Raw genomic sequence first — 25232 nt, 5'->3', positions numbered from 1 at the left:
GAAGTGGACATGCTTTCTTGGATACACACAGCAAAATACAGCAAACCCACACTAAAGTTAGAGAGCAGAGTGCATCAGTACCTAATACTCTGAACTGCAGCTGCTGAAATAGAATATGTGTGTTTTCCAAATACATTTGCACATGCAAAAATTAGAAAAAAAAGAAAGAAAATTGAGTGGGGAAACACAAAAACCGGTTCCCTTAAAATGACAAATCAGACTTATGGCAAAAAACTATTTAAAGGGATAGTTCACCCAAAATTCAAATGGATACCAACTTTCTTCGTCCAAAAAGACACACCAAAAACCATCCAAATACCTCCACACTGCTCGTCTGTAATGTCCCTCTTGTATTGAAGCCCCGACTTGAGAAATTGTTCCGCCGGTCAGTGCAAATCACGTCACAGGAAGAGCAGTGAACCGAGACACTGGGAGCTTCCGCTACAAACAAGCTTAAAACATAATTTTTTTCGGGACAATTTCGCATTTCGGGGCTTCAATACAAGACAGACATTACATACAAGCAGCATGGAGGTATTTGGATGTTTTTTGGTGTGTCTTTTTGGACGAAGAAAGTTGGTATCCATTCACAACCATTATATGGACAAATACTGCTACGTGGACCCCCCCGTAACTCAGAGAAGGAACGGAGGACTCTGAAAATTCTCGCAGCTTTTAGTCGACATGAGGGTGAGTAGATAATGAGTGAAATTTGGAGTTTGGGTGAACTATCCCTTTAAAAGACAGAAAGGATGAGCCTCTTGGGACACTCATTATTCAATCCTCTTAATTTCAGAAGTCAAAATTGGGCGTTGAACAACCAGGTCCATCACTTTTTAGTGTCCCCTGGAAACATTTCTGTTGCGAATTTGCAGCACAGGTGTTGTCAAGTTTCAGAATTGTATCTATTAACATTGGGTTTCACTGCAGTGCGCTAAGCTCCCAGGGCCACTGGAACTTTCCATATCAAAGCAGTGACCTAGGATGGTGCTATATGTTGAAACATGATAACTGGTATCTTGCAGATGGATGACAGCTGGTAAGGTGCCCTATGAGTCACACTTATTTATGAATTTGTGCGGCTAGTTTGGCGTTGTTACAAGGAAAGACTTCCAGCCAGAATATATGTGGAAGAAGAAAAACTATGCAGGCTAGGACAGGATCAATGATTATCGATACTATCAAAGCGATACACCTATAGAAGCAAAAGTCGTTTGAAATATCAAACATACACCAATGGGCATTCCTAGGCCAAAAAAGTACAAATACAACTGAATAATTTTTTTACAGACACATACACACACAGTGCTGAGAAGAGTGACCACATCATCTCTTTAATGTCTGGCGGTCTGCATGGAGGCCCCCTGAGCAATTAACCAATGGCCAAGCAATCCAGCCAGCCTTAATTGAATGGGAATTAAAAGAGAAAAATAAGGAGAAAAGGAATTAAAAGGAGAGAAAAAAATGAAAGGAGGCAGACAGATGGAAACAAATGATAGTGGGATCCCAAGAGTGGTCAGAGGTGCAGCCAATCGATTGGAGACAGATTACATCTCTCTTGCACTCTCTCCTCTGTCTTTACTTTTGTCTCTCCCTCTCTCACACTCGTTCCCTCCCTTTGTCGAACTCATTTGATGTAATGGAAACACTTGAAAAAAGAAGGTTCCCTTGCAGAACTACTGGATGTAAATTAAGCATGGTCTACACAGATACTTCTCCTCACAGCGGCCCTCATTTATCAAAGTTGCACAGGATCTGTGTAGATCCTGGTGTAAATATCAGTGTGCGACTGTGCGCCAAGTGTCACGTCTGATTTAAGAGAGGTGTTGCAGATTTCAGCATAAAACTGGCATCGTGTTGATAAATCTGGTGGCTGAAAACAATCGTAATTTAATGTATTAAATGCTTACACCTAAAAAGTGAATGCTTAGATCAGAGCTTCAAAACCAAAACTTCTTACTAACAATAGCTGAAACACATTGTGACAATACTTAGAGTTTTTGAGAAGATAAGATAATGATAAGCTAAACACTTGTTGTAAAACACCTCACAGCTGTGTCAAAATGAAACTCTACAATCAAAACCTAACAATTCTTTCTAAAAATGTCATTCTAGCAACAAAATGATACACACAAGCGCCGTTTTGAATCACTTTCAAATTAACAGCAACACAGTGATGAACTTTACACAAAACATTTCAGTATTTGCTATTTTATCTCAAACAACATGTGAAGTTCAAAAGTAGAATTTTTACAATAATCAGCTGACAGGTTTTTTTTCACAACAAAGTTTTTCCCCCTCTTCTTTAAAAAAAAAAAATCTTACGTCAATTACAGTACAGTAAGAAAGATAGAAAACTGCATAGTAACAGTGTCAGTTTTTCATTTGTTTTACTGTAAACACAACAAATAGAGAACCAAAAATATTCCTGTGAAATGTAAAATAGAGAATACTGTAATTTTGTTTAGGTTATGGATCCTTCTATGTGGATCTGGCCACATTACCCCATTTACATCACAGACAATTTCAGATGGTTCCTGGCTAAAACAGGGCAAATATCACAGAATCCCAACTTGAATTGACCACACCTGAATATCCCTGCATGCTTTTTAAATGCACCAGACACAGTTCTCTGCATAAGGCACAACAATCTGACATGAAGTCACATGTTTGCCAAACACCTCAATGGTTAATTGTTACCATTTCAATCAGTAAGTAAGCACCCCCCAGTGAGACAAGCGGGGTCCGCACTGCGCTGAAGATGGCTGTGGCCTCGGCTGGCTGCCTGTCTGCGCTGGAACACCTCCACCCACCTTTCCCCCCTTTCCCCCCTCCCCCAGTACAAGTTGTTTTTGAGTTCTTATGTTGTAAAGTGTGCTCTATATGTGCCTACTGTATGTTGCTGAGGTTTTTTTCCCCGGTCCCACACTGTACTCCCCCACAGGAGCATAGTCTGGGAGCTGCTTTTTTTCTCCTCCCCTCTCCTCTTGTTTCTGCCCTTTTCCTCCCCCCTCTTACCGCTCTTATTGTAATGTATTGTATGCTGTATATGTACGGACGGGTTGATTGCTGTAATTTCGCTGTACTTCTGTAAAGGCTGATTCTGATTCTTGAGCGGCTCATTTCCCTCCTCAATCGCTCTGTTTCCGGCAGAGAAGGAGACAGAGCAGCTGATCATCACTCTGCTGCAGGAGATTCTACCTGGAGGAGGTTTCTGTCTGTGATGTGTAGCTACTGCTCTAACAATCTAACAGGTCGGTCATTGACTGTTACTGTTTAAACAGCTGATTAATGAGAATTTGTCCTATCACACTGTGTATATACTGTATATATCTGTCTGATCCGACACAGCCTCTGTCCTGCATGTTATAAACAATGCTGGTTCAAATGTGCGTACACTTGGTCAAACCTGGTGTGACATTTTTGCGTACGTCCTATGCTCACAATCAGATTGATAAATGCCGACCCTTGCAGAAGATCGTCGTTTGATAAATGAGCACACACACTGGAATGGTGCACTCCAAAACCAACAGCACCTCAACAGTAACTGGAACAGCATCTAACACAGCATTTTGGTGCTTTGACACACAGAATAATATTCCCACTATACTGCAACACCCTATACCATACCGTACATACATACCATTAAAAAACCTCAAAACTACCAAAAGACAATGATACATTGAAAGTATGAAAGATGAAGAGGCCAAAGGAGTCATGTGAAAGATACTCAAAACATCAAAACACCTAAAAATAGAATTCCAGTACATTATATTCAAGTGATTGGATAAATAAATCACTAACACCATGGGGTTAAGGCTCATGACTGAAACCAACACCGGGGTAGGAATAGTAGGCTACATGCGTGCACAATCAGGCCCCCCCGCAATGAAGGATCAATTGTACTCGTGTCTGGGGCCACTGGTTTTTGGGGGTGCATCATTGATTGGCTGTGTCAGGCAGCATGGGTGCGTAACAGTGACAGACTGCGTGTGTGTATGTGTGACTGTTATCTGTGCAACATGGGAAACAGCAGAAAGCAGTGTTCCAGTCAGTGACCAGCTGCTTGGATTTATTGGGGAATAAATGGAAACAGACAAACCACACACACACACACACACAATGGGGCAACACGTTGGCAACAAGAGATGAGGACTACCTCACATCCACACTCAAAAAAACAAAACAATACAAAAAAAATGCAGTGGAAGGACAGAGGGAGGGGGATGAGTGAGTGGAGACTTAAGTGAAAGACAGAGGAGGTGGAGCGAGGGAGAGGAGCAGAAGGTGGCAGAGTCTCGCTGTGAGGGAGCCAAGATGAGAGGGGATTTACACTCTTAAAGCAGTGATTACCCCTTAATGTTGTATAAATCTCATCTCTCTCTCATCCAGACACACACACATACACCCGGCCCAACCACATTCACAGTCACACCTCAACGTGCCAAGGCCAAGTTTACACTAGTGGATCAGTTCCTTAGGGGATCATGCCAAAAATTGCCAGATCTCATCAAACACATGGCTTTATGTCAACAGTGACGACACAACTGAGGCCCTATCCACATGAAAATGTTTTTTTGATAAACGCAGCTTTTTTCATCTGGTTTCATGTCGGGGCTTCAATACAAGAGGGACATTACAGACGAGCACTATGGAGGTATTTCTATGTTTTTTGGTGTGTCTTTTTGGACGAAGAAAATTGGTATCCATTCACAACCATTATATGGACAAATACTTTTGCGCGGACCCCCCCGTAACTCGGAGAAGGCATGGAGAACTCTGAAAATTCTCACAGCTCTGAATTTTGGGTGAACTATCCCTTTAATTATCACCGATCATCATATTTACTCTGACAGGACTCGAAAACAGTTGAAGCTAGCCCTGGCACTGTTAACAGGCTACTGTACACAGCGCTACACTGCACAACACACAACATAATAACACTGCATGCTCTCATACCACAACCACAGGTGGAGAGAGCTCAGTGTGTCCCCCGAATATATATTTTATGCCCACACCCCCTTCTGCAGCCGGGTCTGATGCTTGATGCCCGATGTTGTTACCTACAGCGGCTCACAAAACCTTTGTGAGGCAAGGCAAGGCAATCTTATTTGTATAGCCCGTTTTTACAAACAGTTTGTCTCAAAGGGCTTTACACCTCATCATAACAACATCCTCTGCCCTTAGACCCTCACGTCAACTGAGGAAAAACTCCATGGAAAACCCTTTTGACAGGGAAAAATCGGATAAACCTCAGGGTGAGCAACAGAGGAGGGATCCCTCACCCAAGACAGACAGATCTCGTCTTTTATCCTTTTTTTTCTCCTTCCCCCCCATGGCTCTGTAAAATATACCTGTAATCTGATTACATATTTTTTCTGTCAGTAACAGATTACAGTTACCTCTTTTTGTATCCTAATTATGTAACGTTGTTACAGCACTCCATGTAATCCGTTACTCCCCAAGCCTGTCAATACAGGAAGACTATACTAAAACCATATGGTTAGATATTACTACTATTTTTTTTCCATTTGGTTGAACCAGCCCTTTAAAATAATTCCTTCCTTCCTTCTCTGTCTATATACAATAGTATTTCTGAAAACATTTCCACTCCTCACTTATCTTCTATTAATGTCTTTTGGGCAAAGAAAATTAAACTCTGAACATATGTTTCTCTTCTTTTCTTTTCCTTTTTATTTCAGATAAGCTGCTCAACGGGAGAGAAACCTTTAACGGTAAAGATGGCTGCCTAGCTGATTTCTGTCCTTCTTCATAGAAGGAGTGCTTCTAATGCAGATTGTGATTTTTTCACAAGTATTTTATGACCTTGTTATCTTTAAGCAGGTAATCTCCTGCTCCAATCCCTTCCTTTTTGTGTCCTTGGCTTCACGGAGGAATGTGGAAACAACTATCAAGAATAATCATAAGAAAGCATCTCCATTATTTTATCTATTCATCCTCCTGTTCTGTGATAGAAGGTCTCAGTGGCTCCTACCGTAAAGGCTTGTCACTGTATTTCTACTCCCACCTCATTCACAATAGGTTAATTAACAACCGAATCTCATTTATGATGACCTAACCAAGAGGCTCATCCAAGAGTCAAGTCACATTTGGAGGCAATCAAAACTGTACTGCAATAAAAAATTGTTCAGGTAATCAAACAGCAGAAAATAACAAAAACAGGGACAGTATACAACTACAATAAAAATAGGAATGTAATAAATGAAGGGTTAGAGATCAGGTCTATAACGTTTCTATGACTGCTAATCTTTCTGGAGGCTTTTTTTAGGCTGCACTAAGATAGGAGAAGACATAAAACAATAAAGTGAGAGAAACATTGTACACGAGTCACTGACCAGCCTGCTGGGAGACAGGTACAACTGCCTATAACATACAATATAGATATGTCATCTCGACATGCCTCCTTACTTTTATTCCTACTACCTTTTCTTTATCTACACTGAGGGTCAACCAGTATGAGCTTTTGAACCTCGCCGCGTTGCAGCCCTGAACCGGGCTCTTCAAACACTGATGTGCAGGAGGAGGAAGAAGTGAGAGCTTTTTGTCATGGTGTTGTTTTGGCGTAGTTACGGCCGACAGTAGCTATTACGGTTCCAGTAAAAAAGGTTTGCAATGAACTCCTCGTCATCATTTTAATGTCCAGTCGGACGCTACAATATCAATAAAAAACGTTAAAACCTCAGTCTCTGTAATGAGGCTCTATAATGCCTTTTTGTTTTCTTTTTTTCCTGCTTTCTTCCTTATGCTCCCAAAACTCATTTTTTGCGTCATTGTGTAACCTGATGATTGACGTCTGTCTATCGCATTTTTCCCCTTGTTTCTTTTTTCTCAGATTAAAAAGCCTCCAAAACAGTCGAGCTATGATATTAATACACCTGATTAAGCACAATTAAAATTTGATATTACTTTATTAATTTATTTACAGATTTTGAATGACTGGTTCCGTTCGGCGGTCAAATTAAGCCCTACCCCAGTGGGTGCTCAACGTGTTCAGTGGGTGCTCGAGCACCGGAGCACCCATGGGATCGGTGCCTATGGCTACGAGCCACTACTGTGTGGCTTGGAAAGTAGAAAAGCTTCTGAAGCAGCATTTAGATGCTAAAGTAGCACTAAAGATTAATCTGAGGATAACCATGTCACCACCACAACAATAATTGCTACATTAATCCTATCACTTAGTATAGATTGTCAACAAGTCATCTGATCAAAAAACAAAGTAAGCAAGTAAGTTTAAACCAAAAATGGTCAAAATCAGTCCACAAGTATTGTGGTTAAGGTTTGGCTAGCCTCAACCTTAGTTTAAACTAAAGGGTGCCCCAAGCTTGATGATTTTGAGCAGGTTATGGCAGCCTTTGTCATCATGGTTAAAATCATAGTTTTTTGGTTCATGGTAGGGAATGACTGTGACTTTAACAAAACAGCGGTGAAAGTCAGAGGGAAATTACGTGAGCATTGGTCTCCTACATTTTCTTTAATGTTTTGTTGACTCTATCACAACCTACAATATAAAGACGCCGATTTTAGACACTCAGAAATGTCCAAAATACAGAAGACAAAGCCATCCTGAAGGTGATCTACTTGCAAAGTTAAATGGATGAATTTCAAATTTAAGCAGCCCACGGCTCAAAAAAAGTATTCATCCATCTCCTGAGCTGTCACAGATAACACAGAGCCCATTTCATCTCCTGATTCATCATCATCCACAGTTCTGTGGGTTTGGCCAAGTGTATTCTCTTTCCCACAATTCAGTTATGATGCTGAACTCGAGCTTGAGTGTGCAAGTGCTGAACATGGCAAAGAAGCAAGACTGCCCAAAACTGAAGCCATCCGCAGCCTCAAATCCCTCTACTGTAAACGAGGGAATCCCAGTTTCCTGTGCCTGCCATGGCAATTAGCATCCATCAACACTGCCTTAACTCTATGGTGGTCATCCCACATGTATGGTGAAGGTGGCATCTAAATCTCAATGCCTGACAAAAGACTTTGCCTGACTGAACAGCATACAGTCATATACACAGCTGGTTCAGTCATGAATCACTTCCTTGACTAAGTCATATCCCACAATTGACTTTGCATTGGTCTTGTGTTTTGTGTCTGATAGTTTAGGTGTATATATTGGGAACAACTACAAACACCTGAGTGCATTTGTCACATTTTTTTTTGTTTTACAGCAGATGGACAGATGATGATATAATCAAGACTGTTATCATGGCTAACACAATTAATGTTTTACTTTTTAAAAGGGGGTTCAATTAGGAGGTTCAGAATGCAAACTTGAATATCATAATCTGCATAAAAAAGTCATGAAAACTGCCATCAGCTGAACAAAGGTTTGTTTTCTCTTAACTCAAAGGAATTGTATTTGTGAGCATAAAGGTAGGCGAAAACACAGGCTGTGTCAGGTGGATTTAATTGGGTAAATAAAGGGAGACAAATGGTGAAAACAAGAGTCAGTTAGTGATGGGAAGGAAAAGAGGTAGGTAGGTGAAGAAAAAGTAAAAAAAAAAAAAAAAGAAAGATGAAAGGAATTTTGGTGTATAGAAAAAAGTATTTTCTTTCACTAAAGAAAAGCAAAGCAATCCAGACATTCCTCTCCCCTACAAATTTTGGCAACATCGGGAGTTACTGGCAGACCACTGTCCAACTAAGGCCAACCACAGGTAACATATTGTAGCCTACTACTGCTGCTTGATTAAACTCACCAGTAATGAAAATGGTCAGTCTGCACTGGATTGAGGTGTAAAGACTTGTGACACACTGAAACCTTAGGTTTGGTTTCAGTGCAAACCATTGGATCGTTTAACCTGTGACTGTCCACACTGGTTAGGGTTAGCAGAATAGAGTTTATTCACCTTGGCTGCTGGACCCTCTGTGTGGACCAGTACTGTGCCACTGTGGTTCAAGGCCAGCTAGGTGAGCATGCATGGCCAGAAAAAAGAAAATCAGGGACATAATGATGGAGGATGATCAGGCAGCAAGTGTGGATTTCGGATGCACTAGGGGGAGGAAGAACCCAGGACATGCAGATTATTGTATGAAACCAGTGCAGGGAAGAGGGTCAGTGCACATAGGGGATGCCTACTGACAGCGGTGTGATGCTGTTTATGGGGAAATTATGGTGGAAATGTGCTTTGCCTGGGCAACAGCTACAGAGACAAAGATGTCAAGCTCTGACTCCAGGCAGTGGATATCATCCCTTAACTTTAAGTGTTGTATCCTTGATCATTATTATTTATTTAGATATCATTATTTATCAATAAAGCTGGTCTTACAAGCTACATCTTACGACTTGGTTCCTTCTGTGTGAAACCAAGTGCCATGTAGCTCCTCCTTCACCCTCACTCAATTGGGGTATCCATTTTTAACTGTACACATGGATTTTTAGCCGTGGAAAACGGGGTTAACCACTGGGGAAGTTCAACAACCAGCAAGAAAATGTTACTCCTCCTCAGAATGGGAAGAGAACTGACTCCCTGATGGTATAAGGCTAGGAAGGTTTAGATCAGTGCTCCTCAAATCTTTCTAGGGCCACCATAGGGTGTGACATGGTGTCTACCAAGCACATAGAGATACATTCCCTACTTGCTGTGTTGGGACTCAGCCCAGTCAAAATGGAGGATAAGACTGCATGGCTTCTTTGTCTCCCAGACAAAGGAAAACCATTGAACTCAGCCTCCCAGCGTCCTTCACCTTTTCACACCTAGGTGTGAAACCTCCACTACTGACCCCCCATTGGTCAGGTATGGCCCCAGGACCTGTGAGGTCACAGGCCATATAAAAAGGAGAAGTTCCCTTCTCCTCGCTCTCTCTTCTCAGTGGTTCTCAGAAGGAGCTGCCGCTCCTCTGAGTTCCCGCTCTCTTCGCCCTCTCTTCTTCACCTCAGCAGGAGCTGCTGCTCCTCTCAGCTCCTCACCTGGAGCTACTGCTACAACTCTCTAACCTCAGTGAGGCCTGCACAAGGCAGACGCCTACACTGGAACGACCCTTGGCAGCGACGCAAGTGCCTACCAACGGATTAAAGAACAAGAACCAGCTAGCACGACACAAGGTCTGCTTGTTGAGTCAACAAGGAACGGAGCCACAACGGCAAGCAGAGCAACCAACCAACTCTGCAAGGAGAAGGACTCTCCTCAACGGAACTCAAACTACACAGCCAGGACGGCTGTAGTTCACTGGACAAAGACATAATCACTGGACTTGACAAACCGCAACAGGACCGGCAACCCTGCAACCGCAGGAATCCCCACCAGCACCGGGATCTTCTCGCCTTCATGTGACTTGGTAACGTAACTGGGCCTAGTTAGGATTACCTTGCACCTTGACTAAGCATAGAGTACTTCAGCCATGCCAATATGTATTGATTGAAATCAGTTTAAATACTTGAGCTTTGTTGTTGTTGCTTTGTTGTTGTCAGCTATAGTCTCATATTTAGTTAACCTATGTTTAACATGCAACTTGAGCGTTGAACAAAGGACACACCTTTGTTCACCTCCCCCACATCACATGTAGTTGGTCTTAGGCCCCGTCCAGACGAATACGCGGCTTCACCGAATCCGATCTTTTTCTTAATCGTTTTGAAAAAAATCTCCGTAAACACGGCATCGTTTTCAGAAATACCTGCGTCCACATGGATTCAGTGAAAACGACCCAAAACGCTGTAGTACATCCTCCAGGCGTGTGTGGAGTGTGTGTGGTGCTGCAGCGCTGCCACACACAAACACTTAAGACAGAAAAGAAGACGGGAAGTCCCCGCTGTAATTCAATAGAAGAAGAAGTCCCCCGCTGTCTTCAAACTCAAACATGGATTAAATGTTGACATGGAGTCGTGTCAGAGTAAATATGACCATCAGTGATGATTAAACAGGCGCGATTCAGCCACAGCAGCGACCCGACGGCAGTCGGCCGTTGTTGTTGTTACGTTACGTCCATAGACTGTGGAGCTGCTGCAGCGGTGGGTGTGTGTGTGTGTCTCAGGTTACAGGTAGAGCGGCGGGGGGCATGACATCATCGTTTCTGAAAAAAAGCCGTATTGGCCGTCCAGACGAAAACGCTGGGGCGGCGTTTTCAAATTTTCACACTCTGGGACCCGTTTTCAAAAAAAACCGTTTTCACCCCCCGAAAACGCCGGATCCGTGTGGACGCGAGGTCAATCCGATAAAGTATTTATCCGGATTCGAAAAAAACGGATTCGTGTGGACAGGGCCTTAGAGGCCATCTTGGAGGCCATTTGGTTGTAACTCCCTTTGTCTCAGGACAAAGCAACCATCCTCCATCTTTTCCATTGTCTGAGGTCACACTTCACACCTCACAGACACATGGTCACCCACACTTAGTCACACTCTCACCAACACACACACACACACAGTATCGTGTTTTGTTATTCCATTTTCTAGATGTGTCCAATAAACTTCCTTGAAACTTTACTCGTCTGTTAATGTTGTACAATAGTGAGTATGCCAACCTCTACGCCTTAGAACTTCTAAATCCTTCAACTTTGCAGCTATTGATAATGTTAATTTGTTTATAATTATTAATTTAATCATTAAACAAGGTTCTATATTAATAGTTAGCACACCCTTATGAGACTGACTTTGGTACATTGGCTGTCTGGTGCCCCGAGGTGGATTTAATAAAATTAAATCCCATTAATAATTTTATAGTAATTATTAATATTTTGGTATTGATATTTTACTAATTTGATAGCCAATAACCCTCTTAATAAAAATTAATTATAACTTTCCTTATAGTTGGGATAACCCCAACATAATGGTGCTTCCGTTGTGAGGCATCTAAATATTCTTAATAAACTTTTCTTATAAGTTGTGCTAGAGTTTAGAGTTTAGAGTTTATTTATTTAGCACACAAATTTCAATGGTGCAAGGAGGGAACGAAGCCGGTTGGCTTGTACATAGGTTCCACCCCTAGGTAGAGCACAACAGCTGTAAGAAATAACACTGTACTAATGAAACCGCAATACAATAGGCTGAGATGTAAAAAGACAAACCCCCCCAAAAACCCAAAAACATGTACATTCATACTTGTAATTATCCATCAATTATTGTGTACACTTTGTGGTTCAGTCATTATAAAGAAAACACAATTCAGTACCTGTGTTGAGAGGCATGGCTAGAGGAATACAGGAGTCTCCCTGCCCTGTGGATGGAGAGGACAGTAACGTCTTGGCCAGGAAGGCGGAGATTGGCTGAACCAACAGAGATGTCAGACTCCCTCCAGCCTCTTTTGACACGCCAGCTGGTGGGAAATATAAAAATACAAAAAAGGAGAATGGGTGAAATGAAGCGAAGAGAGAAGAGGACATACTGTATGTATGGGAAATCCTCAGGGTTCTACTTTGGGTCCTCCTGTGTTAGGGTTAAGGTTATGATGGCAGAAAACTGTTTGCAGGAGTCTAACAAGTTATATTTACTTTTATACTCGCATAGAATTTTTAACCCAAGTATTTTACTTTCGAGTCAAAATCATTATAGAGTGCAGACAAAAGTCACATGATGAAGTTGTGATACACAATCTGAGAACACAACAAATGAAGAGAACCAAATCAGCAGTTGCAGCAGAGGTGATGAGGGCCTGTAGAAGGTTTAAAGAAGGTGCTAATTTGACCCTCAGCCTGATGAACATGGTAAGTGTTCCCAATCAAACACCTGCCATGGATGCTGGGTCTGGCTAAAGTTGAGTGCTAAAATAGTGGTAGTAAAGCATCCCACGTACAACATACTTTAGTTTGTTGAATAAAACACCATATTCTGCTTCATTAGTATTTTCACAGTTTTCTAAGATTCACACTTACTGTAGGATGACTCCAAAAAATGTCATAAAATGGATTCACAGCCTCCTATTTAATTAATTATCCTTAGCCTCTGCCTTTAGTGGAATCCAAAAAGACAGTAATCCTCTCTACAGTTGATAGTTAGATAGCAGAGATACTGTTTATCCTTCACAGGTTTACTTTACTCAGGATCAGATGTGGGCCTGTTCCACCTACTATTTCCATTTCCATTGGATTATATCTTATTCGTCTTCACTACGTCTCACTTTAGGGCCAAACACTTTCAGTTCATACCATTGCAATGCCACTGTTGTACATCACACATGCATATTGTACCTGGTACATAGACATCACATGTAATGCATGTGAGTAAGTATTATAAATACAGGATTACAGTAATAACATTCAATATCAATCAATTCATTGCTGCCAAGAGTGTTCAACAGGGGAAGTTTTGTTGTGGTGCATAACAAAAAATGTTGTGTTTAACATATATATTTTGAGTCATATGTTTTATTTGCTTCTTATGGTGTTTGTATAAGTGAGTATGTTCCACTTTTCACTTGGCTAGAAGACATAACTGGAGGTAGATTTTAATAACTCTTACTGTAAAATAACTTGCTTGGTTCAGTTTGAAGTTACTTTTTGTATCTTTTTAACCCTATAATCTAGCTGCAGTGGGAGACGGGGGAATGACATACAGCAAAGGGGCCACAGGCTGAACCAGAACCCAGGCCACTGCAGCAAGGACCAAGCATTTATGCTACATGTTCTACAACAGGAGAGCCACCCTGCCTAGTTCCATTTATTTGATAGAACAGGTTCAAAGTCTGGTAGTTTGTTATGGCTCCTACAATGAAATATTTCTTGTTGTTTCCTTTTCTCTTTATGACCACAGCTAGTAAAACTATACAGATTAGGAGAGTTTAAGCCACGCAAATTGACTGCCAAAGGTGTGAAGGTATGAGATCCAACAACTGCCCTTTGATATGTAGGAAGATAGATAATTTTACAAATAGTGCATTTAATACAGAGACGTGTTTTGGAATGGCATGCAAATTCAGTCATAAAAAAAACATTCCACGTGCGGCAGGCCAACACAGTTAATTGAAAAATGACACAAAGGTTTAGTTTGGTTACCACAATTACTCACTTTCAGGAAAGAACATCTGCAACCTGCAACCCTTCCACAAATTTTTTTTAAGCTAATTTGGTAGCTACATACGGAGCCCCTAATGGGACATGGGAAAAAACAAATAAACGTTTCGGGTGTGCACAAGAAAACTTTCAGGTGCGCACAGAAGTTAGTCAGTTAGTTCATTATAAGGACATTGCTGCTTTGCTTGCAAGTTGTCATCGTTATGTTGTGTCTTTAAAACAAATTTTGAAGTCATGTAGTCTGTTTCAGCACAAGGGATACACAGCTTTGGATCGTGTTGTTAATTTCATTCAAGATGCTTACGACGCACGCCAATTACGCTACCGTGCTCACGTGAAAGTTTTGCGTGCGCACCTGAAACTTTCTAGTGCGTACGCAAAAGTTTCAGGTGCGCACGTGAAAGTTTCACGTGTGCACCTGAAATGTTTATTTTTTTCCCCATGTCCCTCTGGGGACTCCGTAGTTACAAGGTAAGCTCATAGACTTCTCACATATAAACTATATTTGCTGATTTTTCTTTTCCAAGTGTCCCTTCATTCTACCATGGCCTGATATAAATTTACAAGATTATTTCAACACTGTCTCATGTTTTGTGGAAATCTTTTTAATGCCATCTAATTGCCAGGACAAGAAATTGCTGACTTGGAAAATGAAGTGTTATGTTACGTTTTCTTGCCCTTTGTCATAATCGTACTTGATCTTCACAAACAAATAGGAGCCACAGTCAGCCATGACGAAGAAAGTCATAACTCATTACATCGGGGTGCATTCTTTGTCCTCATTTCCTCAGCTAGTTGCCTCTTGTATACCCCATTAGCTTAATCATATTGTTACTTTTCTGCTTCCATTGCAGCTGATCCATACTTTGTCCAAGTTTGTGAATAATCTATATTCTAACCTTAGCTGTGAGGACAAGTTCAGCAACCCTTGAAAAATCTCTTGTGGTTTCTTTGAACCAAACTTTTAGTCAATAGCTTTCTGTGAAGGGTCTAAAGAGTGTCAGAGTGACATTCCAGCTTCACAAGACAATTAATAATTTGTGAATGAGGATGGAGACAAGGAGGAGAAGGGGAAAGTGGAAGCAGTGAAAAGAAACAAGAAGGAAAAAATGATGGCCTGAGAGGAGAGGAGCTGTTAGAAGGAGGGGGAGGGTATAAGGCAGGAAGTGAATAGCAGATGAAGCGACAAGTAAGGGGAAGGTCAAAACAAGACAAGCAGAGGGGCAGCAGAGGACAAAGGAGTGAGAAGAAAGAGAGAAAGAAAGAGTAGAAGAAAGATGCAGAGCTTGAGAAAGATGAAGTGCAGGATTAGACAGGAAAGTTTAGTGTATCAAAAAAGTAGGAAGAGCATTAGGGCAAACAACAGAGATTTTTTTCAAATTTGGACAAACCAGGGTCCGTCCTCTTCCCAGTTCGTCCAAATTTGACAAACCGGGAAGAGGAGCTTCAAGAAGCTTCCGCTACAAAACAAGCTTGAAAAATAGACTTATTTAATTTTTTTCGGGACAATTTTGCATTTCGGGGCTTCAATACAAGACAGACATTACATACGAGCAGCATGGAGGTATTTGGATGTTTTTTGGTTTGTCTTTTTGTTACGAAGACAGTTGGTATCCATTTGCAACCGTTATATGCACATGCACTGCTATGCCGAGACCCCCTGTAACTCCCTTAGTTACAGGGGCCCTTAGTTGACATGAGGGTGAGTAGATAATGAGTGCAATTTCAATTCTGGGTGAACTATCCCTTTAAGGGCCCGCAGACTGAGTGACCAGTGCCAACAGAGGGACTGTGGAGCTGTGATGACGATGCCAGCTTCCTCTGCTGAGAGACAGACTAACTGTTAATGTGCTTAGTTTTTTATTCTCTGTTCACACCCTAAATTGGCAGTGAAGATTTCGAAGCAGCCGTCTTTATACAGAGGAGTAGTGATTAGGGGGAGGGGGGCACTGAGTGACTGAGCGACTGAGCTACGGTGTTTGTGTGTGGATCCAAGGATACAAGAGCTGTTAGCTCGTTGCCAGGGCCGTTGCTAGGAATTCTGGGCCCCCTTAAAGAATACTAAAGTGGGCCCCTACCCCCTAACTTATGTTACGTATTATCTAGGGCCGGGACTTTAACGCGTTAATTACGATTAATTAATTACACAAACATTAACGCGTTAAAGAAATTAACGCATTTAATCGCACTTATTTTGCACCGCAGAAGTTTCTCACTGGATGAGTTTCAGGCGTTCTGATTACACTGGAGCACAATCATCTAACAAGCTGCCGACACTGTTAATATAATACATCCATGCACTGATCACTGCAAGGGAGAGAGGAGGTGAAAAGAGACAACAACACTGTTACCAGTGGCGGCTGGTGAAAAATATTCTAGGTGGGGCTGTTTGTCCCTGAAGTTTTTGGTGACCATCTTGATAAAAGAACCCCAAACCCATTTTTAGGGATAAACATTAATTATTTATTTGCCTTCATAAATCAGCAGTTTGACAGATAATGACAATGAACAGGTAAATGACGGACTGTTCACTTCAACCAGTGGACATGAAATATATTAGCAAATACTCTTAATAATAAATATGGTTATTAAAAGGCATGTGTATGATGTAACCTACAGCAGTGATTAATGTTAACTATAGACAAACAGTGTGTCTCCAACACTATAGGAGGCATAACGTGATTAAGTTTGGTCTGACCTAGCTGATGTGAGATGTTAACTTAAATGCTGCATTATCAGGTTGATGACGAGTCTAACTGTTCAACGTACTGGTCACACCTGTAAACATATTGAAAATGCAGCCTGATGCTCCGCATCCAGACGTCCTGTCACAGCCTGGGTGATTAGTTTCCCCTGGTGTCACTCAGGAATAACAGTGTCCAGTCCATGGCTGTGAGTAGCTGGATGAACTAATAAAAACGCTCTCGGACGAGCTTTGTCATGTGAAATCCACCGCGGAAATCCAACAGCATGTAGTCCAAAAGTTGTCTCCGAGCATCAGCAGAGAGCACTTCTGAATGACGTGCCGGGTTAACGGTGCTCCGCTCACACACTACAGGTAGCCTCCTGTCGCATCATAACAGCCTCCCGCCACGGCCCACAGGTTTTATCCACCTGTTCATTGTATTTTCTCAGATTGAAACTGTGTTTTTCATCCAGCTGTGAAGCTCTGCTGCTAGTCCTGCCTAGCTTGGCTAACGTTAGCTGACAGCACCGTTCATGTGTCCCTTGAGAGTTCCTGTTTGTAATCCGTTCAGATTAAATAGGTCTCTAACTCCAGTAACAGTCCGTGTGGTATCTGTCCTCACTGTTTTAAAAAAAAAGTAAATTATACGGGAAACAGAATTTGAAACTGATGAAAAACTGCGTAGCCATCCTGTACCGAGGACAGCTCCTCGGTTAATTTCCCCCTCGATTTCTGGTTGCCACGGGAGACCAAAATGTTTGGTTTGGGGCGATATTTTCTGCGCCCCAAAGGCATAAAATCCGACGACGCTGATTGGCTAAATTACCTGTTGCTCCGTATATTTTTTACTTAGCAACAGTCACTGATTGGCTGAGTCGGTACACTGCTCAGGCGACTTCTCCAGCGCCCCAGACACAGAGCGATAGATAGCCTATAACAGAGACAGTAAATGAACCTGTAGGCAAATTAGCCTCTAAATAATGGTTTTATTTTATATACAGCTCGATTTTAAGAATTCCTATCACAACAATAAGAAAAAAATATTAATTTTTAATTATTATTTTGGAAAAAATTATAATAATTAAAAATCGCTTTTCATCAGGGGGGGCGGCGCCCGAGCGCCCTCTATTGACCAGCCGCCACTGACTGTTACCTGTTGTATACTGGCCTCAGGCTGTACCATCTCTAAGAAACCAGTGAGTAACGAGTTAAAGCTACGATTTGGAGCATTGGTAATTATCATTTACATAGTTTATACAGCGATTATGGTCCTGTGGTCCGATATACACGCCACCCTGCTGAGCTACTGGTCTCCTCTCCCTGTCACACAGCCGCTTCCAGCCGCAGGCTGACCGGTCTCTCTGCACTGCGGCGCCGCGGAGCTCCAGGCCCCGGTCTTCCTGCTCCTCTCCCCCAGACACAGCACCCTGTGGCCGGTCACCCAGCGCAAGGAGTCTCCCTGTAGCATGAGGCTGTGCTAACGGCTGCTAATGGCGGCGCTGCCCGTACCAGCGGTCGCCGCGGTCCCGTTGCCGGGGACGGCGACGACGGCAACTGGCACCGCCTCGTTACCGGCAGCTGGTGCACAGCGGCGGCATCGGGACTGGCGCCGCCGCCATTAGTAGGCTAGCGCCGAGCACAGCCTCATGCTACACGGAGACGCTTGGCGCTGGGTGACCCAGGACAGGGTCCTGTGTCTGGGGGAGAGGAGCAGGAAGAGTCGGGGCCTGCAGCTCCGCGGTACAGAGAGACCCGGTCAGGCTGCTGCAGCGGCGGTGCTGAGTTTATGTTGAACAGGTAATCTTTGGTTTTATTGTGGAAATTGTGACTGTGAATATGATATTTTACTCGGCATTCGGTTTCTGCAGGCAGCAGCCGGCTTGTTGCTTGCTCCGCTCCGCTGGGAGGTGGGAGGGCGTGTTTAAAAAAACAAAAGCGCTCGTCGCGGGGAAGCTGAGAACAGCGGAGTTTCCTCTGCTGCAGCTGAACAGCTGATATGTGGTCAAGACGTCTACAGACCTGTCAGTGTTTCATGGTGCATAAGACTTCACCCTCAGAGCTGTCTGTCTTCAGACTGTCCTGACCTGTCCCTGATGTTCAGGGACAACATGGAGCTGCCTGTGTGATTGGTTACTGAGTTTTATTAATGTTTACATCAGGCTGAGTTCAACAAATCAGTTTATGCTACTGTGATTTAAGTAGCCTAGTTAAATACTACAGTAATCATCATAGTGTATTGGAAGGAAAGACCATTTAAATCTGTAGCTATGTATCAAATATCATTAATGAATTAATCGATAATTTGCATCCCTAGTCTGTTGGTCTTGATTAAGTACCACCTTGAAAAAAAACAATGGGCCTCATTCACCAATATCTTCTTAAGAACCTTCTTAGATTCTTTCTTAAGTTGTTCTTAAGAAGTTCCTTAAGAAAACCCTACGTCAGATTCATCAACGCGTTCGTAAGCCTCAGAATTGTTCGCAGCTGTGTTCTTATGCCATCTCCTCGTAAGTTGAGGGCGTGTACCAGGTGAGTCTAATTAACATAGGATTAGCATAGGTAACCGCCCCATCAATGCCCGTAAAATGAGACTGCAGGGCCGTGTGCACACAGCACCCACAGGCACTGAGCAGAGAAGGTGGAGTGAGAGGGAAAGTTGAAATGCTCAAATGAAAATCTGGGAGGGAGCACCAGACTCCAAACATAAAAAGAACTAAAGTAGTGAAGTGGCGCTACTGTGGCAGGAATGAAACAAACAAAAGGCTTATATTTAGTTTATATTTTTATATTTATATTTAGGCTATATTTAGTAGCCAGCAGTGGATGCAGCTCTTAGGGTTGTTATCAGAGAGACCACACTCTCACGTGTGCCATCATAAATATCATCATATTATCATATATTTAAAAAAAAAAATAAAAACAGTTGTGTGTAGTGTGAACACTTAAAAAAAAAAAAACTGATATGAATTAAGTGTCTATAATGTTTTTTTTAAGAAACTGCAATGATTTGTCAATTATTATTATTAATATATAATTATTAAAAACATCATAAAAGATAAGAAAATAGTTCTTATTCAAATCATATAATATCATACAACTGCAGAACAAAAGAAAACACTATAATCGGTTATTTTTGCAGAAGTCTCAGCACTTAAAAGTGCGTAAGTATACTCCTGACTGTTCGTAGATTTTGTTCTTAGTTAAGAACAAATTCTGGATAAGAAAACATTCATGAATGCCACAATCTTCGTAAAAACTTCGTAAGTAGGACTTAAGAACAAATTTGTTCTTAAGAACGGTTCGTGAATGAGGCCCAATGTTTTGTTGCTTAAGCTTATGTATTCAGTCATTCAATGGTATACTAAAATCCATGTGAAAAAAAATGCTCAGGTCAAATATTTATATGCGATTAATTGCAAAGCCTCTAATTAATTCGATTAATTTTTTTAATCGAGTCCCGGCCCTAGTATTATCATTTTTTATTTAGCCTACTTTGTTTTGATGCTAATGCCGTCAGGGTCTTATGCCGAATAAATCAGTCATACAAAGATTAGACTACTGGGGTTTTTTGTGGGCCCTACTGGGCGCTGGGCCCCTAGAATTATCATCACCTTTCTCCCCTTTACAACGGCCCTGCTCGTTGCTGCTTCTCCACATGTTTGTTGGCTACGCATGCACTTGAATAATACACAAATCAAAAATAAAGGCAAAAATACACATACACTATTCCCTCACGGATCATTACAGCACAATAAAAACTTGTAACCGTTAAAGTTCCTCACAGTTCACACTCCATTATGCCCACACACACACATACACGCATTGTTTTTTGGTCGCCTTTTGTGGACTCGAACGCTCGATGCCAAACAACAACAACAAAAAACAAATAAACATCAAAATACATTCACAATCTTCTAATCCTACAGTAATACTTACTTTACTACTTCTCTATACGTACATAATTGACACGAACAAAAGATGATAAAGAATACTTTGTATACCTGTGGAGGATACAAGAGCTGTTAGCTTGTTGCTGCTGCTCCAGATGTTTATGTTTGGCTATGCATGCGCAGAGCAGTGCAGTTACTGACTGATTCATTCATTGGTCTTGGACTTTTATCTCAGAAATTCTGACTTTTTATCTCAGAATCTTGAAAAAAAAAATCTCTGTTGTTGGCCCCAATGCTTCCATAAAATCACAACAGGTAGAAACACAAAATATGATGAAAATATAAGTACAAAACAACTGATTTAGCAAAGTACATAGATAGTTATAACTTGTTTTGATTTTGAAATACAAGTTGAGTATTTATCTTAGAACTCATGTAGCACCCCATCACTCTAGATCGTCCTTCGTTAAAAAGAGAATGACTGTCATTTTTTCCCCTCTGTCATCCTCATCTTCTCCCACGTAAATCTTGTCTTAACAAGCTATTTAAATATGTTTAATTAATTCCCATGTATGGCTTGAAATAACAAAAAAATAACCTGCAACTTTCTGACGCTCTCTGTTTACTAACAAATAGGCTACTGATTGTCGGATGTAAATGATATGGACATTGAAGATGGAAACTGGCCAAGCTATTGCATTTGTTCAAGTGTGGCCTCAATACAAATATTGAGCAAGGAATTACATTGGTCATGATCCAATAAAACAAGCACTTGTACTTTGGAGAGTAGTTTGACAAATGAGATTGTATGTAATTATTACTGTTACTGACTGTTGAGACCCATGGTGGCAAAGTCAAAAACATTAGGCTAAATGCCCAAACATTCAAACTCCAAGCAAAGATGTAAATGTGCAAAAGCTGTGGGGAAATTCTATCACACGTGATAACTGCAGATAAGTATTGATGTTTGTTGTTACTAATAACCAGGGGGGCAGAGATCTTTCTACTGCAGATATTGCAGTAGAAATGTGGTCATTTGTACCTCATACAACCCCACTTCAAAAAAAAATAAAATGAACTATCCCTTTAAGGCTATTAGCCACATTTTGTTTACTTTAGTTGACTGAATTTGTTTGTACGTGTACGGCAATGGAGGATTACATATTGTAGAGTTACATGGCCTTTGTAATTTAATTTAATCTAATTTATGATGATTATTATTATTTTTTTCAAATTAGGTTTAGTTTAAGTTATTTGTCTTTCTTTTAATATAGCCTTTATATTAGATTGAAAATTATTCTTTTCACTAAGGAATTCGCAACTTAAGAGTCCATGTAAAGGCATTTACTTTTGTACTTGCTGTATTGCACTTCCTCATTTCCATTTTAAGTTTGTGGTTCTCTTCAGTTAAATCAAGATATTTATTTGACAGCTTTAATTAAACAAGCAAAATACTAAGGAATGTACTTGAGCCCATTGAAGCACGCACCTGCACCTTTGCCCTGGAGAAAATGGTTTCCCAAAAATTAATTTAAATCTAATGGAAATAATATGTGAAATGTGTTCAGTTTGTCAGTTCTTGTTGTGAACTGACGTGAATTCAGTGGAAGACTCTCAAATGTTGAAATGTTATCAAAGCACAAACAAGAACGTTCAGAGAGAAACTATTTGTAATGATCTAAAATTAGGTTTGAACATCTCTAAGCCTACAGGCTTTTTTTCTGCCTGTTTTAACCAACTGAAGTGTTACCCATCTCTCCACATCATTCCTCTTTCCTTTCAAACAGTCTTGCTCATATTCTTACTGTTCTTTTTGAGGGGATTTAAACCTTCTCCAGGCCTTCTTCTCTTTTCCTTTCTCAATTCTTTGAATGTTCAGTAAAGCGAGAGCTCAACAAATCAATACCTGGGCACAATCCATGCTCTGTAAATCAGTCTTTCCATTACTGGACACTGATATTAACTGATACCTGGATTGACAGCCTGGCTATGTGGTCGGTGTTTCTCTCTCTGTCTGTGTGTGTGTGTGTGTGTGTGTGTACAGGCCCTCTACACATTTGGGCAAGATAAGCCACTGATTCCATGAGATGTGGGGCAGGTAGAAAATCATCAAACCACACCACAAACTGTCAAGAGGTAAGTGTTTATAGGATGTGAGAGAAATCACTTAATTTCTCATTCTCGTTTTTCTTTTTTTTTATTATTCTGGTGAGCATATTTTCTTTTACAACAGTTTTTTTCTCTTTTCTCTTTAATACCCTAAAATCAATTAAGGTGAATTACTGATGCACCTTACTTACTTACTAGCTAGTTAATTAACTAGCTGATTAACTAGCGGTTAACATTCGCTGATGCCATAGTGATTGCTCGGTTAACATCACCTTATTTCTCATTCCCAAAATGTCCATTCCACAGCAGTGCCTGTTCATGCACAAAATATGTTAATCCATAATAAACCATGACCATGATGTCTAGCCCATACTATCCTGTATTTCAACTCTTTTTTAATATAAAAGAGGCCATATCAAAACCCCCAGAAATAAAGTTGTAAAGTTCGGATCATGTGAAAAAACAAAAACACTGGTGAACAAAATATATGCAGGGACGCAACCTACATAAAAATACTCTACACTGCTTACCTCATGATTGTCAAGGTTTTAGGAAAAAATCACAACTGATAACAGTCTCCAAAATCCAATCTAATCATATTATTAAGCACTTTGACAAGCCTCTTATAAGCCTTTACACTTATGGATCCATTTAAAAGCCACATCAAAGCCACCTTCCTAGTTTGTATTTCCTCTTTTCACTACAACCTTTACAGACAAAACTGACTAAAAGACCTGTTTGCCTTTTTTATGCTGTGCAGGTTTTGATCTGGCCATAAAAATAAAGGCAGACAGTTGACTTTGTGTGATTTGCCTTGCTCTTTCTTAATTCTGGACTGAATAGTCCAAAAATCATAATGGACTCAGGTCACAACAGGTTAATGCAAGAGGTACAGCTTGGCAGAGTTAAAGTAAGGGGATCAATAGAATGCATACTTTTCCCTGAGCAATTTGTCAATGATCTTACCAATAGTTGTTGAATCTTCTTGCATTCATGCCATGTGTCATGCTTATGTGGTAGGTCAACCCCCCAGCCTAGCTGTGCTGTGATGAAAGAAACTTTGTTGGTTTGTCAGTCCACCACTATGGTTTGGAAGAAAGACGCATGTGCTCTAAAAGTCAAATGTGTTTTCCTATTAGTTCATAATATACCAAATAACATGCCATTTGAATTAAAAATATATTACAAATATACTGAGCCAGACAGTCATGGTGCATTACATGTGGCCCCAAATCTTGGCTCAGTGAGGTCTTGGGCTCATCATGTATGTGTCTGTTTTAACATGCATGTACATGTTCCTGAGTGAGAATGAGAGAGTGACTAAGAAAAACTGATGATAGAGAGACATAAAATTTTAGACATCAAACAAATGAGAATGCAAGAAGCATCTTATGGGTTCCCACAGTGATCAAAGCAGAGGAGAGGAATGCATTACAGCTAATAAGTGCTGCAGGAGGGTCCTCTCATCGCCGTGAATGTGTGACACCTCACTATTAGACGCTTTGCTAAGCTCACATAAGCAGACAGAAATGAAGGACAGTCAGGAATGGAGACATAAAGATAGATTCAGTAAAGAGCAAATAGCTGATTCAGTTTGTTTTGACACAACAACAAAATTCATTTTGTCTTGTAATGATTGGGACATAATTATTCATTTGTTATACATGTTTTTTTCTCTCCCTTTCTCATCTTTGGCTCAGAAGCCTGATCTTGTCTGTGCAGAAATAGCACGTTCTTCATTATTATACCAGTGCTCTCCTCAAGGGGAATCTAGATGCTACCAACATGTTATCCAAGCAAATGTCCTCTAAAAGATTTACCCTAAAAAAAAAAAAAAAACAGTTTATCAACTGCACAGACCTTGACACATAAAGTCATGAGAAAATGGTCAGACTGACACATTTTCAACTCCTGCAGAGATGTCTTATGCCATATCTACACAGGAGGCCTTCCAGCTCAGTGTTTTAGCCGTCTCATGCATCTGATATAATTCTGTTTTTCTATCAATCCAATGTCTACATACAGTAGATTGTATGAGAGCACATTTTACTGGTAAAGCAGACATGCATATTGTGGCTAGTAGTCTACTTTGTCTCCTACAAATAAATATTGGAAAAAATGTCTGTCCTTCAATAGTGTATGCTGAGTAATATATCCTGTGTGAACACAATCAGGTGAGTAAAGGTGCTGCTATACAAATGCTGTACCCCTCACCTCCTATGTCAATTCACACCACATGATCCACAGTAGACAAATTTGCACCATTACTTCCCCCTTGCATCTCCATTGAGTATTTCATAGCAACATAAACAATTCACTGACATTTACCTCGGAAGTTTCACGATAGGTAGTTTGTGATTTCAGTGTAAAGGCCCAGCATCGCTGAGCTTTAGCATTAGGCGCGTTTCCACTGCAGGAACTTGGGGGTAATTTTACGGGGCCAGCCCCGTTGGTGCGTGTCTCCACTGTAGGAACCTCCCCCACAGGGCCGCTTATGGCGCATTTCCACTAGCGCGCTTTGGCTCGGCTCGGCTCGGTGCGCTATTTGCATGTTTCCACTAGCACGCAGTACCTGCAACCA

At 41.1% G+C, this 25232-nt stretch overlaps 1 protein-coding gene across 3 annotated transcripts in view; it reads right to left on the bottom strand.

Moving 5' to 3' along the window:
• The window catches only part of naaladl2 (N-acetylated alpha-linked acidic dipeptidase like 2), a 557200-nt gene that overhangs the window by 173391 nt on the left and 358577 nt on the right, over positions 1-25232 (bottom strand). For all 3 annotated transcript variants that reach the window (XM_085773820.1, XM_085773822.1, XM_085773821.1), the window contains one exon: positions 12130-12273. In XM_085773820.1, coding sequence (XP_085629946.1) covers positions 12130-12273 — 144 coding nt within the window. The remainder of the gene's footprint in view (positions 1-12129; positions 12274-25232) is intronic.

This window comes from Trachurus japonicus, chromosome 4 (genome assembly GCF_045865225.1).
Source record: "Trachurus japonicus isolate A0001 chromosome 4, Traja_1.0".
Classification (NCBI taxonomy): Eukaryota; Metazoa; Chordata; class Actinopteri; order Carangiformes; family Carangidae; genus Trachurus; species Trachurus japonicus.
The sequence above is the reverse complement of the archived record's forward strand: the minus strand, read 5'-3'. Positions and strand labels throughout refer to the sequence as shown.